Source organism: Paracoccidioides brasiliensis (assembly GCF_000150735.1).
Source record: "Paracoccidioides brasiliensis Pb18 unplaced genomic scaffold supercont2.10, whole genome shotgun sequence".
Classification (NCBI taxonomy): Eukaryota; Fungi; Ascomycota; class Eurotiomycetes; order Onygenales; family Ajellomycetaceae; genus Paracoccidioides; species Paracoccidioides brasiliensis.
Window position 1 is genome coordinate 346,120 of NW_011371367.1, and position 15,563 is coordinate 361,682.

The 15,563-nt window shown below is 46.9% G+C and overlaps 7 protein-coding genes across 7 annotated transcripts; 2 read left to right on the forward strand and 5 right to left on the reverse strand.

Moving 5' to 3' along the window:
* Positions 1-29: 29 nt before the first annotated feature.
* PADG_12223 (uncharacterized protein) lies at positions 30-416 on the reverse strand (the record flags this gene model as incomplete). Its single annotated transcript, XM_010764305.1, has 1 exon — positions 30-416. The coding sequence occupies one exon, from the start codon at positions 414-416 to the stop codon at positions 30-32; it is 387 nt and encodes a 128-aa protein (XP_010762607.1).
* Positions 417-795: 379 nt separating this feature from the next.
* Positions 796-3,387, forward strand: PADG_07012 (uncharacterized protein; the record flags this gene model as incomplete). Its single annotated transcript, XM_010764069.1, has 3 exons — positions 796-907; positions 990-1,453; positions 1,513-3,387. 3 exons carry the CDS (start codon positions 796-798, stop codon positions 3,385-3,387), a joined length of 2,451 nt encoding a protein of 816 aa, XP_010762371.1.
* A 560-nt stretch (positions 3,388-3,947) lies between these two features.
* PADG_12224 (uncharacterized protein) lies at positions 3,948-6,056 on the reverse strand (the record flags this gene model as incomplete). Its single annotated transcript, XM_010764306.1, has 1 exon — positions 3,948-6,056. One exon carries the CDS (start codon positions 6,054-6,056, stop codon positions 3,948-3,950), a length of 2,109 nt encoding a protein of 702 aa, XP_010762608.1.
* Positions 6,057-6,458: 402 nt separating this feature from the next.
* PADG_12225 (uncharacterized protein) lies at positions 6,459-7,043 on the reverse strand (the record flags this gene model as incomplete). Its single annotated transcript, XM_010764307.1, has 1 exon — positions 6,459-7,043. One exon carries the CDS (start codon positions 7,041-7,043, stop codon positions 6,459-6,461), a length of 585 nt encoding a protein of 194 aa, XP_010762609.1.
* A 375-nt stretch (positions 7,044-7,418) lies between these two features.
* Positions 7,419-8,651, forward strand: PADG_07014 (uncharacterized protein; the record flags this gene model as incomplete). Its single annotated transcript, XM_010764217.1, has 5 exons — positions 7,419-7,451; positions 7,516-7,639; positions 7,724-8,030; positions 8,153-8,327; positions 8,412-8,651. 5 exons carry the CDS (start codon positions 7,419-7,421, stop codon positions 8,649-8,651), a joined length of 879 nt encoding a protein of 292 aa, XP_010762519.1.
* A 1,066-nt stretch (positions 8,652-9,717) lies between these two features.
* On the reverse strand, positions 9,718-11,752 carry PADG_07015 (uncharacterized protein; the record flags this gene model as incomplete). Its single annotated transcript, XM_010764070.1, has 5 exons — positions 9,718-10,167; positions 10,250-10,449; positions 10,553-10,677; positions 10,737-11,541; positions 11,608-11,752. 5 exons carry the CDS (start codon positions 11,750-11,752, stop codon positions 9,718-9,720), a joined length of 1,725 nt encoding a protein of 574 aa, XP_010762372.1.
* Positions 11,753-12,939: 1,187 nt separating this feature from the next.
* PADG_07016 (uncharacterized protein) lies at positions 12,940-15,227 on the reverse strand (the record flags this gene model as incomplete). Its single annotated transcript, XM_010764218.1, has 3 exons — positions 12,940-14,739; positions 14,795-14,986; positions 15,057-15,227. The coding sequence occupies 3 exons, from the start codon at positions 15,225-15,227 to the stop codon at positions 12,940-12,942; spliced, it is 2,163 nt and encodes a 720-aa protein (XP_010762520.1).
* Positions 15,228-15,563: the final 336 nt, after the last annotated feature.

Below are 15,563 nucleotides of genomic sequence, written 5' to 3' on the forward strand. Positions count from 1 at the left end.
ATAAAAGTTTCCGTCCGTTTCTCGTATAATCAGCGGTATACGGTCCCAAGTCTTCCCAGCTTGAGTTCAAAGCCTTTCTGTGCAGTTTCTATGCCCACACTTTCCTTAATATCCTTCTGTCGCACTTTGTATGTTTTCTCGAGTTCCCCTTCAGGTTCCAAATAACCACCTTCGGCTTCCAGAAGAATTTCCGCATCTTTCGCTTTCAGCGCTGCATCTTTATATTTCGCCTCCAGATTTTTCAGGTTGCTGCGGAGTTTCTTGTCCTTGGCACTCTTCGCATTAATCTGCTTCCCTCGCCCATATTTTTGTCGCGCTTCTGCCAGTCGCTGCTTGTCCTCCCGCGACTCGGTGCCTTTTTTCCTGTGTGATTGGCGGACAACGTCCTTTTTTTGGGAGACCGATTGAACCTCCATAGCTGAGACGAGGGATTACATTCACCGTATCAAAAGGCTCCCGCGCTGCAAAATCCCCCAGAATGTCGCAGAGGAAGCGCATCGCCGACACAGAATCTCTCGTCTGGTGGATTATTTTCTGTGGCTTTGCGACATGGGAAATGATGCAAAAGGCACAAACACATGTCATGTGACTGGCCTTGCATTAAATTTATTAAACGACCACGAAAATAAACTCCGATATTGAAAATAAAAATCCAGACTAAATGGGAGAGACGATTACAGCGTTAGAAGGTAAGATTCCGCATTGCTTTTCTGCATAGTCTGTTGGCTCTCATTATATATCGCTGTCAATCTGGCCTCTCTCCCATACAGATTCAAAGGGTCCAGCTCTCACAGCATGGCTCCCGCTGTGGCTACTCCGCACCACCATCGGAGTACGACGAAGTGTACGCACAAGTCGTTTAAGTCAAGACAAATGTCCAAAGGCGCTCTTAAAGATTTATCCAAAGGTAATTCAGTTTTGAAATAAACAAGATGCGGCTACTTTTGAATTACTACTCTTGCGCACGGCCTAACACACTCTACTGGTAGGCAAACTAGAAGACCGGGGTGGCCGCAAAACCCCCCACCAGCAACTTATGTCGAAACTTGATCGCCGAAACCAAGCACGCCAGAAGCAAAGATTGAAACACCAAAACAAGTCTGAGTCATTGAGCATATTCTCCGGCCAAAACGGTGCTGCGAGACATGTTGCCGTTATACCTCTTTCGGATGCCGCCGATCCCCATGCCGCTATCAAAAAACTGAACGAAAGCCTCGATATATCTGAAACAAATGTCCAGGGCAGTACGTGCCGTGTGCGCATAGAGAGATTTAAACAGAATATCCTATATATCCCCACGAGACGAGACTTGATTGCAGCACTGGACAATTGTCGCCTATCGGATTTCGTCATTTTTATACTTCCCGCAGATGATACACTGGACGAGGGGGCTGAGTTGCTGTTGCGAGCTATTAAAGGGCAAGGTATATCCAATGTACTTGCAGTTGTACAGGTATGAAAAGTTTGCTCCGTCGACTTTGTTATTCTCTAGTAGTTAACGGTTATTCATAGGGTCTTGACAAAATCACACCCCCCAAGAGATGTCCACAAATCACAGCTTCACTCAAGTCTTACATCACACTCTTCTTCCCTATATTAGAAAAGGTGCATTCTCTAGACTCAAGACAAGAATGTTCCAACATAGTAAGGGGTATATGTACAGCAACACCGAAAGGCATTCGCTGGCGGGATGACAGAAGCTGGATGCTTATTGAAGCCATACAATGGCCCGAATTGTCATCTAAAGCATGCGGCGAAGTTGTGGTTACTGGTGTAGTACGGGGCAAAGGCTTAAAAGCGGACCGCTTAGTTCACATACCTTCTTGGGGCGACTATATGATCTCATCTATCACTGCTGCGCCATTGCTCTCATCGAAACAACAGAAGAAGGGCGATGATCGAATGAATATCGACTACACAGCTCTGCCCCAGGTTTTGGACCAACCAAGTGCTGATTGTGATGATTTAGCTACCGTGGCTCCTGATGAAGTCGTTATGGTGGATGATGCAGTCTCTATGGGTGATGCTGAAAAGAAAGGTGTGCTTCTCGACGACTATCACTATTTCTCGGACGACGATGAGAAGAGAACCACACGACCAAGGCGATTACCGAAGGGCACGTCAGATTACCAGGCAGCATGGTATCTTGACGATTTCTCCGACTCTGGCTCTGATCTAGTTGATGAAATGGATGATGTCGATGATGATATGGACTTGGACGGCCCAGCCGGTCCAGAGGACGGTGTTTTCAATGTAAACAATAGCAATAGAGACGCTATGACTGAGGCTGGCGGCCCTTCTGAATACCCACAATCAGAAATGCTCCTGGATCCATCCCCTGATGATGAGGCTGAACAAATAGAAGAATATCGCGCGAGCCGCAAGAATGAAGAAAAGGATGACTTGGAATTTCCCGATGAAATAGAACTTCACCCACACACCATCGCAAGAGAAAGATTGGCTAGGTACCGCGGCCTCAAAAATCTGAAAACCAGCAATTGGGAAATGGAAGAGGACAGGGCCCATGAGCCTGAGGACTGGCGCCGTCTACTTCAAGTCCCAGACTACAAAAGCTCCAAAAACCAATGTGTTAGGGAAGCGCTCGCAGGTGGCGTCAGGCCTGGAACCCGCGTCAATGTCCATCTCCGTGATGTAGACCTCAGCCTAAAATCTCGTCCCTCACAACCAATCTCCCTTTTCTCCCTCCTCCGCCACGAACACAAAAACACCGTCGTCAACATCAACATAACCCTAAACTCCAGCGTCGAAAAGCCCCTGAAATCCAAAGAAGAACTAATCATCCAATGTGGTCCGCGCCGCCTGGTCATCAAACCCCTCTTCTCCTCCGCCGGAAACACACCCAACAACGTCCACAAATTCAACAGATACCTGCATCCTGGCCGCAGCGCTGTAGCCACCTTTATCGGCCCCGTATCATGGGGCTCTTTGCCAGTCTTGGTGTTCAGAAACTCGCCACCCACCACAGACGCTGAGGCAATGCATTCAGCCAGCGGCAATGGCAGCTACCATGCCAGCGAGTTGGATACCTGGGAACTAATCGGCACAGGGACGACGATGGCACCAGACCATTCGCGTGTTATTGCCAAGCGGGTCATCCTGACTGGCCACCCCTACAAGATTCACAAGAGGGTCGTCACGGTGCGCTACATGTTCTTCAACGCGGAGGACGTGAATTGGTTCAAAGCCCTGCAACTGTGGACGAAGAGGGGTCGGAGCGGGTACATCAAGGAGAGTCTGGGGACGCATGGGTATTTCAAAGCAACGTTTGATGCTAAAATTAATCCGCAGGATGCTATTGGGATTAGTCTGTATAAGCGTGTTTTCCCCCGCAAGGCAATTGCCTGGGGGGAAGAAACCGCGAATTAATTGGTATGCTAAAGCAGGGAATAGCAGAAAGAAAGGGTTGTTTTGGGACACATTCCCATTCAGGATGATGCTAATACCTTTTCTTCCCCGTTAATTTCTGTTTCTCTTTGTGTGACAAATGGGAAATTCCAAGATTGTTGACAAGTGTGGCGTGTTTAGAATCAGGGGATGATGGATATAGTTTCATGAACCACGACGAAAGGACATAGGCATTGCGTTACAATAATATATGAAAACATTTGATTCCATCTAGTAACTATCCTCCATATCTATATTGGTTTATTCGTTTATAGAACATTTAACTTGTACAAGGAGCCGTCTAGCAGCCGAAAATTTTGCCATTGCTAGATAATATATCTATTTACACTGAAACAATAATACCATACGGACGTGTGACTGCAAAACGTTCTGGAAAGTGAAAAATCGACAATAATAATATAAAAGCGTAACAGCTAAGGAAATGTGACAGTTGATCCCGATAATAAACCAGACACAATAGTAAAGAGTAAAGGGTCATTAGCAGTCGTCCATCAACAATTCCATGGATGATATACACCTTTTCATGTGATCTCACCCCCCACCTCAAGTCTCCCTAACCGGATATGATACATAGCCTCCATCACCCGCCCTTCTGCCTCTCTTTCTACCCTCCCAACCGCAGCAGGAGAAGGTTGAGGAACCGTATTATTCGCCAGGGGTTGCTGTGGCTGCTGTTCCGAGCTCGGTTGACCCAGTCTCTTCTCCTTTTCAAGCTGGAGCTGCTTCGTATCTCCCTCATCTCTAGCCTTCAACATATCGATTTGCCGCTGCAATTCTTCCTGGTCCAGATGGTCATATCCGATCCTCCTGAGAATATGCCCAACCATGTATTGGTACCGAAGGTGACCAGTGACTGAATCACTCATGTCAAAGTTCTCCACACCGGGGACACCAGTAATAGCCTGAAGACCAGCAATTCCATATTGAGCACTATTTGCGCGGTATAGAAATCCAAGCACTGCGTCGTTCAGGGAGTAGACATTGACCAGCCGACCACTGACAACATTGCGCATCAGTTGCCAATGGCTTGCAGTTGACGGGGTGGGCGACCCAATGAGAATAGCAGATTCGACCAAACCAAATGCACGCCTTTTTGCGAGGCTTATAAGACAGCAGAAAATAACACGAGCACCCAAGGAATAGCCGATCAGGGTTACAGGACGTTCACCTTGAGCTTTGTTGATCAAAGCATCAGCAAGAACATGACCCGCCTTATCAGCCCGAACTTTGGCGATACTGAAAGGATTATCGATTACGTGAGCAAGTTTGAGCAGGGCAACAGGCCACATTATAGAGCCAAGAATGGGTGCGAAAACAGTCCCCGTGATGGCCTGCCTTGTTGCGACGGCCCATGCAGTATGTCTGACTACCGTCGTCATTGCATTGCCAAGTCTCATCAAGGCCTTAAACTCCCATCGCAGCGCGAATACTTCGGAATCGCGTCCTAGAACTCGCCAGGGGTTAATGATGTCTTCTTCCTCAGAAAGCCAACCACTGATTGCGATAGTAACCCTAAGACGTTGATCCGTTGGAACCGTAGTTATAGGACTCCCCTCTACAGGCGGGGGCGCATAGAGGGGGAGGAATGCAAAGTCCTCAACCTCCTTTGCATACCGCTCCATCATCTTTCCGGTCATTCTGGCACCAAAGGCACCGAAAATTCCACCAATAATAGTGCTACTGCTGGCAACTACACCAAGGTATCCAGCTGCAGCAGTGGCCCCCAGGCCAAGGCCTCCCATCACAGCACTGATGCCAGCGGCGACAACAGGAGCAGCGAATCCTCCAGTCAACCCGATGAGAACACCCCCCGCAGCAGATGCTAGCCTAATCTTCCACTTCCTGGATGTTTTTTTCTCCTCAACTTTTGTCTTAGCTTCCTGTTCTGCCGTCATTGCTTTGGCGGTTTGCAATAGGCCTTCGGCTACTTTGATCTCGTCATTAACCAGGTCATCCACAGTCAGTCCAAGACTGGATGCCATTCTGAGCATCAAGACTCGTGAATGAGCACTGTAGTGCTTAAGGCTAAGAAGTAAAAGGAGAACCGAATGAAGTAGGACCAATTTCGTGTCATATGGGAGTTGGATCAGGGGTGTCTCTACCGGCGGGTAGCGGCTCACAAAGCTTGTAGGATTTGGTCTCAACCTTGCAAAGTCTGGGTCGACGGTGCTTTCTGCGTCTTCGACCTCCTGGCTCCCTTCAGGTGGTTCGTTTGCTAGAGATTCAACTGCGTCTGGTGTATTTATGATCTCCCCAATACGGAAGATAACTGAATCTTTCCAGATACTAAAATATCTCAGTGACTCCGCCTCAACTTTTAATAGTAGCGTAGATGGCTTTCGGGTTGAAGGACCCAGTTTGGCCTTTTGAGATCTAGATGGGTTAGAATCGCTGTCGTCTGGAGCTGGGTTATGAACACTACGATGCCTTCTCGAATCCACCGTGTTAAAATAAGTGAATATTGTTTGCTGCATCTCATCCACAATGTCGACCATGAGCAAAGCCAGAGACTGTCGGTCGCCTAAGCTGAGAACCGTCGCAATGTCGCCTCCCATTTTATCTTCTTGGTCCCGGCCGTGGCCCAAGTCCAAGCCGCTGCATGGTTCAGTCCCCGGTATTGGTGATGCCATTTTACGGTCCGTAGAATGCCGCCCAAGCTGCGCGCATATGATTTATGTCACTTGCATAGGATGTCTGGACAGAAGCTTGAGGCAAAAAAATAGAATAAAATAAAATAAAATAAAATAAAATATACAAAAAGACGGCAAGCATGAAAGCTGTAGTCGAACTGGAGGAGAGATGTTGTAAACAAAAGAGCATCGAGCAGTCGAAGAAGGTAGAGATTGAGCTCTGATTGATGAGTCAGCCGCCAGCTTGAAAAGGGTCCCCGGGCAGGAACATTTTTGGGTCATTGCGGTATGAGAACGAGGCTGACGATTAGGAAAGGAAGCGTTGGAGAGCGCGTTGGAGGTGCATATATTACCCAGGGGGTGGATAGCTGTATGGAGAACACGCATAAATACCCCGGTTCCTCAGCTTGACTGAACCACGAAATATCTCCCTATCACCTTCGACGCGGGTTTCAAGGCATCGCCATCCCAAACCTCCCCGTCTGGATGAGTTAGTTTCTCTGCCTTTGTGCGCTGAATCCTTCTGCTCCATCCTACGTATTGCTCTTGTTTAAGAGATTCCTCAAGGTCCTTTTTTCCGATTGTATTCTCTTTTTGGGCCTCGACGGTCTCATCGCGAATACTCCGCAACGGGGTAATGCCAGAGGTGTCGATGCGCTGAACCTCCCTCACAAAATGAATCTGTGATTCAAGAGTTTTGAGCATTTCCTCCTCCTCCTCAACGCTCGAGGGTGGTGGGAGCGCAGAAAGTTTCAGGAGATGGTGGAGCTGTTTCGACGACACAGTACTTGACTGTGGAAGAGGCGTGTTTTGCGGTAAAAGGGACTTTACGGACCAGCTGGGCTTTGAGAGAATGAAAGTGGAACGTACTATGGGAACAGCTGCTGATGGCGACGGGGGTCGAGTACGTCTGGATGATCTCTGGTAGGTAATATTGACAATACCTCGTTGGAACGGTCGCAGAGACCGAATAGAGTAGGGTGCCATTGAGTCAGGATAGGATGATGTATATAGGCCAATCAGCACCCAGGAACTACTGCCTTTGGTACAATACTTCGAATAAGTTGAAAGTTATCTATGCTGCTGTCGTAGTCCACAAGCGAAGACGGAACATTGCGAACTTTTTTATTGCTGCAATCGCCGTGGCTATAAAACCAGGCGTCGTGGCTATAACCAATCAGACATCATCGGCTCTGCCAAGAGAATCCATTGGAACCCATAATTATATCATCCGTCGCATCCATGGACCATTTACTTAAAGCACTGCAGCGATCTATACCAGTTCTCTGACAACTCTCCTAACCCCATGAACTAAATTTTTCCCCCTAGTTCTTTTATTTCCAAAGGGCAATAATCCAGACCATGGCACAGGATCCACGAGTCCTTCTACAGAAGGTGTGCACTGGTATCGACTCCCCGCAATCTGATTGACGTATCTAACCGATGGTAATTATGACAGGCCGACAAAGCGCTCCAAAGTGCTTCAGGCGGATTCAGTCTGTTTGGCGGACGGGCAGAGAAATATGAAAATGCCGCAGACCTGTACTCACAAGCCGCAAATGCGTTCCGGGCACAGAAGATGAGTTGGTCTCACCCAGACTCTTTTCCCACCTCGAATCGTTCCCGATAGCCGTCATGATACGTAGTTTAACACATGCGGAATACAGACAAGGAGGCGGGCATGGCGTTTGAAAAAGCAGCAGCAGTTTTCACCAAGAATCTTAACGAGCCAGATGATGCGGCCAATGTCTTGACGGAGGCATTCAAAGTATACCGCAAGACAGACCCTGAAGATGCCGCTAGAGTGCTCCAGGTTGCAATCCAACACTATATTTCCAAGGGGAACTTCAGACGGGCTGCGACCCATCAACAGAACTTGGCTGAAATCTACGAGGTGGAAATTGGGGATGAATCAAAGGCGTTGGAAGCATATGAAAAGGCTGCGGAGTGGTTCGAGGGAGACAACGCGGAAGCGTAAGTCACTTTCCCGCTACCTCTTCCCAAACTCCTTTTGTGCCTCTTGGTGGGTGGGGGTTTAAATGAGAGGAGAAATGAAAGAAGAGGAAACGGAATGCTAAATGTTTGGTCGGACACAGACTAGCCAACAAGTATTTTCTCAAAGTCGCAGACCTCGCCGCCCTCAAAGGAGACTACTACAAAGCCGTCGAGAACTTCGAGCGTGTGGCCAGATCATCCATTAACAATAGCCTGATGAAGTATTCGGTAAAAGATTACTTCCTGAAAGCTGGCATCTGCCACCTTGCCTCAAAGGTAAATACGACAAAGAGCGTCCATTTCCCTCCTTCATCTCTCAAAATAAAAGAACGACTGCTAACAAGACACACTTTCCCCCAGGACCTTGTCGCCACCAACCGCGCTCTACAGACCTATAGAGAGCTAGATAACTCCTTCGCAACGACACGCGAACATATGCTCCTTGTCGATCTGGCGCAAGCTGTTGAGCAGGGTGACGCAGAAGCGTTTGGCGATAAGCTATTTCAATATGATCAGTTAAGCAAGCTGGATAAGTGGAAGACGGCGATATTACTTCGCGTCAAGAACAATATCGAGGAACCTGGGGAGGATTTCTCATGAAATGTCATTGACGTTTTGTAATTTTTGTCCTGCTCTTTTTCTTTTTCCTTTTTTTCTTTTTTCTTTTTTCTTTTTTTTTTTTTGGTAACACTTGTCATTTCGTCAAAACGTTTTTATCCCGCGGACAGTTTCTGTCTTCCGCCACCCATACCTCTTTCTCCACTGATCCCTCCTTATTTATATCTGAGGCAACCCTTCGCATTTTTACGCCTTTGTTCTATTATCTCAACCGATTGCGGAGATTTCTAAAAGAAGTCCGTAGTTCGAGAGCTTCATAAAGGTACATATCTGGACCAACCCAAAACGCGAGGTGTGGCCTCTTCCGTCATGAAGGACAGTTTACCACTGCCCGACTAATAGCTTTAGACGTTGAACTTTTGTGATTTGGGGATTTCAAAGGGAAAATAATGAACAGGAACTTTAGTTTTGTTATACGGATTCTTTTTAGCTATCCGGTTCAAATGATGTGTGAGGTTGTGTTTCTAGTCTCACTTCTTCTCTGGAAGACGCTATTATGGATACATATGAGCAGTTAATTCAATGCAAGAGAGGATTTACTTTGTACATCAACGGACACTGGCAGATATTCCCGTGAGAATGAAATGGTTGGAAATTTGTGGGGAGTGCTTCTTAAAGGTAGCAAACAGCCCCTTTAACCTTGCTAGAGTACCCTTCTCAAGCTCTATCCCCGAGCCGTTAGCCCACTCCTGTTTACTAGGTAAGAGAAAGGACAAAGCAGATAGCCATACTTCTAAAAAATTTTTCCATTACTGCGTAATTCTCCTTCAAACCTATGTGGTATCATTTTGAAAGAGTATCCCTCGCCCATAACTCGTAGATAAAAATCAAAATAGTAGAATCTGTAAGCAACCAACGACCTCATTACTGGGTATCAAGTGCTCAATGTAATGCACCTTGCTTTCAAAAGGGAGAGCCATCGCACCCGTTTCCCTCCTTCAATCATCCCCTGCCTATTCCAAAGAAATGTCAATAGAATTAGACCCACACCCCTCACCACTCACCAACTTGACAACAGCAGACATAGTCCCCCTATCCTCCTCGCCCCCTACAGCCTTGCCAGCAACAGAGGCCGAAGAAGTGGAGACAGGAATGTCACCAAACCCATCCACCAAACCCAACGCATCTGACAACCCTTCCTTTTGCCCTCCTCCGCCCCTTCACGATCATGCGCACATTTCTTAGTCCACAGTTCAATAATCGGTAACTGGATTTTGTTAACAATGCCTTGCTGAGTAGACCGTGCGCCAAGATTCATGTCATAGCTCTTCTCCGCTAGATGCGTGTAGATCGCTTCCTCATCGCCTTCGAGCTTGAGACGGACAGCGCGTGTGAATATGGAGCTGGTTTTGCTTGTGAGGGCGCCGCCAAGAGTTTTATGGATAGAAGCCAGGCGAGAACGCAGGTCATTAACATGTCTATGTGCGAGAGCTGCTGTTTCAAGCTTAGAGTAAGGGAGAAATTGGATTATGGCATCGATGTCGCTGGTTAGTGAGGCCTGGAATTTTTCTTCAGGAGGTGTTTTTCGTCAGGAGGTGAGTGTCTTCACTGGTCAATGAAGTGGGGGAGAGTTTACATACACCATAAGTTCTAATTAAGTCTTTTCTCAGCGCTTTGTCCAGAAGGCCCCAACGAGCAGAGCGCCAGTTGTTCTTGAAATTGGATCGTAGGTAGTTTTTATAGAAATCGAGAATTGTTTTCTCACAATCCGTTACGGAGAGAATACATATGGTCTTCGCATTGGTGAGTACGCTAGGATTACCTGTGTCTTGCTTGGTGCCTTGGAAGGGAGTGAAAGAAAAAAAGTGTCAGTTTCGATATATCTCCGGTACGATGAGTTCGATTGCATCGCATTGGGTAGGCTTTTATCGAGATAAACTCACCTTGGGCGCGGCCATCCAGCAGTGTAGTAAGGTTCGAGCCGCCAGTTTTGTCCAGGTCGTCGAAGTATACCACCTTCACTTCGTTCAAGTGGTTCATCGACAGATCGTCAGATGATACTCCCCTGCTAGTAAATAGTTTGTTTGTCTTTTCGACCCGAGCAACAATGAAGTTGGCTGATATTACTTTGCAGCTAGTTCAGCCTGGCCATGGCAAGGGGTTCCAACAAATGCTAACATTAGTGCACCACGGCTGGGAAGCACAAGATGCGACTTGACATACTCCGTTACGCGCTTAACTGCGAAACTCTGTCCGATCAAAAAGTATGGTGCCTGGAGGAGAGATTTCATTCCTAGTGCTGCAAAAATTTGTCGTTCTTCTTTTGCGGGGACATCTGGTCCACTGGCAACTTGAAGGTGATAACTGAGACCGAAGTCCAGCCGCTGAAGGAGCGAAACGAGGTGAAAACTGCTGCACCAGAGGGTCTGGGGAGATGCGTTCCTGTTACCCGCTCGTAAATCCTCACCCTTCATAGATAATTTAGTCGCGGTAGAATCCCAAAAGTCTTGAGGAATAGAATGCGGATTCGCACCAAGACTCAGAAGAGTTTGGACCACTACGGTTTCCGCATTCTGCAAAATGGCAAATGCGATGAGAGGGATACCAGAATTATACTCGGTTGCATTGGGATTTGCTCCGTTATCAACGAGCAGCTGGATAATATCAGCATCGTTCCGCTTAACGGCTTCGAAAATGACAGAATATCCATCGATACCCTGATTGAGCGCCTCTTGAACACACTCAGAGGTATTAGAACTGAGCATGGTTTTAATTCCATGGTAGTCACTCTTAGTCTGTAGAGCCTTGATAACTGCTTCGGCCAAGGTTCGACATTCAGAGCTTTCCGCCCGGGTGGTAACAGTATTATCTATTCCATCATCCCCCATGATTGAGATTAGATCTTGTGTATCTCGTTGGCTTGATTTCGATGCTGTGATATCAATAAGTAAACAACATCATGGTCAAAAAATTAGCAAGAAAACATGTAGACACACACCAGTGGATCTAGCAAACTGTGGCTTTTTCGCAATCTGGCCAGTATGACGGTGCGCGTACGTGCAGACATTGTCACTATATTTACATGTCCTCTCGTTCCAGTAGTAGCAGGTTATCGCCTTTTTTCGGATGCTAGTGAGAGGCATTTTCGCTTGAATACTGGAATGCCAAAAATATTTATAAGACAACAGAAGGAAATCCTTAAGAGCTAGTTGGAATCCAACGGAAATTATCGATCAATATCTGCGGATAGGAGACTGCGAAGGATTTTCAGAGGCAGTTTAGAGTGAAACAGAGAGAGAGAAAGGATATTCAGCAGCAACAGAAATAAAGCAAGGGCAAGAGAAAGTATTTCTGTGTAATATCTTCGAGAACGAAAATATACAAGAGCGTAAGGCAAGGAAGTGAAACTCAAGCTATCTTGCATGCAGACAGCACTTGGTGTGAGAATGCGATACAAACAACATCAAGGTGCATTGAATTTTTGCTGAACCCGATCACTTGGATACCAAGTATCGCAAACGCTCTAAACTAAGCCAAATACTCCATTTAGGCTCCCGATCAATGAATGGTTGTGGTGAAGGGCATCAATCCATTAACACGCTGGCGAGCCATTTTGGCCTGCCCCTACATTGGCAAAAGTTAACCAGTGAAGGAAGGGGTAGGATTTTATTCCCTCTCTTTTATGTCTGGAGGCAAATAAGCGGAAGAAGCAAAGAGAGATTTCCGAAAATCTGGAGACTGGAGGTTGGACATAGCTATCGTTTCTTCGACGGTGAAGTGGCAGCAGCAGCTAAATTAGCTGAGTGAAGTAAACTTGGAACATCCAAGCGACGAACCGAAGAGAAGAAAAGTTCGTTCACCGATCCCGCGGGGTATCGAGTCCTAATTAAGAGTGGACACAACGGCAAATCTCACTCGGACACAATAGCTATTTCCATTCTGTTTTATGGATACATTATCACATTACGCACATCAATATCATTAATCCCATCCAAAATAGCCAAGAAGACAGAAAAATATTCAAAAAAAAAAAAAAAAACAAAAATCCAGCATTATCAAGCAAATGGGAAATAGGGGATATCAAAAATCAGAATAAGTCTCGTATACAGCTGGCGAATATTGTGCAGCGCCTCTGGTTGTCCAGTAACGAAAGGAAAAGGGCGGTGGAGTAAGAAACTGACTATTAAATTGAAATGACAAAAAAAGGAAGAAACAGATACAAACTTCGTGTGCCACTCGTTCGATTTGCCCCAATCATCGAAATATTATTCAAGGACGATATCTGCCAATTGGTTGAATATGGAGGTCGGAAAATAATGTGACAACGCATTTACAACCCCTTAAAACGAGCCCATCCAGCTGCCTTGATATCTCCACCGCCAGAATTCGAAAGGAGCCATCCCTTCTGCTTCGTCGCATTCTCTTTCTCTTCAACAGCTCCAGCGCAATTCCGTCCTTCTTCCGCGACCTTCCCGCTAACATCCCTTCTCCTCCCAACACCTAGACCAGCAATGTAACTGCCGTAGCCAGGTGAGCCATGCCCAAAATTCGACCCCAAGTCAATGCCAGAATTGCTGACCACGCGGCCCTTGCGATCGCGATCGCGGGGAGCTGGATTGGTTTCTTTGCCGTCATCGCTATCGTCATCGCCATGTAGGGATTTGTATGCGGAGGGCTTACCACTCCTAAGTGTCCACCGATTTTTGCCTGGGGTGGAGTTTTTCCCCGTGCTATTTTGGGTTGCGCCGTTGGCAGACCCATTGAGGTCGTTAAAGTGTTGTCCGTATTTAGACTCGCTGCCCCCCAATGCTCGAGATTTCACCGGGGTCGAATATCCTGGAACGTTGAGCGATGAGTTTGGCATGTCAGTCAACGCAACGCGGCGGATGCTTCTTGACTGACTATACGAATTGAGTTGTTGTTGTTCGTCAGGTTGTGGTGTGGGGGGGTTCATTTCCAGTGGATGAAGGACAGGTGATGGTACATCTGTCTGACCTTCCGAGACTTGATAGTTATTGTTGGTCCGAAGGTTATCGTCCACATCTTGATCATCCACGTACAGATTCTCTGTATGCTCCTTGCCATATACGTTTTCATTGACACTATAGAAGCTACTCGAAAGACTATAGCTGTCCTTACTACGATGCCGCACAACTGTGCCGCTCCGGTTAAAGTCATATGTGTCTTCCATAGTCTCCCAATTTTTCACGCCAAACTCACTGCCATGTATGTCGGGAGATCCGAGGCGGCCGGGCAGCGGAGAAACTCGATCGACATGCAATGGAGGACACGGCGACGAGGGATGGACGAACCGGTTATCATTCGCTAAAGATGGCATACCACTAGGATCATGGGTGGTGATTTTAGGGGATTCAGGGCGCGAGTTCTCAGATTTGGGAGGAGTGTTGATAACGGCAAACTGGGGTCGAGATGAGATGCCAACATGGTCCCTCACAGGAGTGCGTGCGGCGGCCACCGGGGTATGCTGGAATTGCCCATACTGACGCATCTGTTGGCTGGGAAGATCCGAACGCGAATGTCGATGAAATTGGGCTGAATAGGCGGATTCCATCGGATCGTTGACACCAGTTTCAACGGAGCCAGAACGGATGTGAAGAAAAGGAACAGCGCGAGGGGGATTAATCAGTGGTTCTTGAGTAAGAGACATGCGATTGGAGTTAGGGGAGTCAGCTGTGGTGGTGTTTAGGTGTTTCTCTCCGATATCTGCAATCTCGGATTTGCTGCGTTTGTGAGGACGCGTGGTAAGGTGGTTTTCCAATGGATTCATATCCGGCGGAAGTTTAGAGATTTTGCGGAAAATAACTGCCAAATAAAAAGATATAACCAATGATACAAGGTGCAGTGCTCCAACAACACAACAACCAACAAAGATTGCATAGATGATTTTGGATGTTGTCATTTCCTTATCGAAAAGGGTACCCCAGCCGTATGTCTTGCTATCGTGCTCGACTCTAGCTATGATGCCGATAAAGAGATAGAGCGGAATTAGCCCAGCGTCTAAAACACACGCAAACAACATATAGCTAGCAGATGAGGCAGGACTGCGAGCCGTCAAGGAACCACACAGATGGTAGACTCCGTATACGGTATGAAGAATTGCAACGGCGGGCTAGAACATTGAGTCATAAACGTAATCCACGCGATGATAGTGATCAAATACATACTGCAACACGGATCATCCACGACACTTCTCCCTTCGTATCTTTAATGCATATCACACAGAACAGCAAACCCAGCGCTCCAACAAGAGCCAAAATCCTCAATATCAATTGAAAGATCCTTGTGTATTTTATCCTGTCAATGGTCTTCGGGCTCATCGTTTTCTTGTTATCATTTCCATTTGGAATCACAGCGTACTGCGTACAATATTAGCAAATTGTAATTCCATATATTTATAGTTATTTCATATCCCTAGAGGTTCCATACAGAATCCGGATGCCGATTGAAGTTCACAAAGGGTCCCTTTCTTTCCATTCGAGGCTCACGCGGTGTACAGCTTGTTTGCGTCACAGCCTTTGGATCAAAGTTGTCTGATATGCCAGAGAAACGGTTATGGGTTGGTCCGTCATAGAGAAACGGCGGCTCCGTTCGTCCCATGTCCGCGATGGGAGAACAAACCAGTGGATCTGAAATGCGGGAATTAAGGAGAGAATTTCAGCAACGGATTGAAAGGTCAAAAGATCGAATGTAAACCAGGTTATGAGAAATAATGAGGATATGGATGGAGCTCTCTGCCTGACAAGCGCTGCTGTCGCAATGTGAAGTCGCGCATATTGTGGCGTTGTATATGTATTGGGGTAAACATTAGCCGATTGTTGGTGGGGCAACACCCGTCGATCAACGCTAAGCAGCCGCATCAAGTGGCGTTCTGCGGCGAATTAAGTCTTATGTAAGACGACAACAATATGTTTCGCATCATCAGAGGGTGGATTG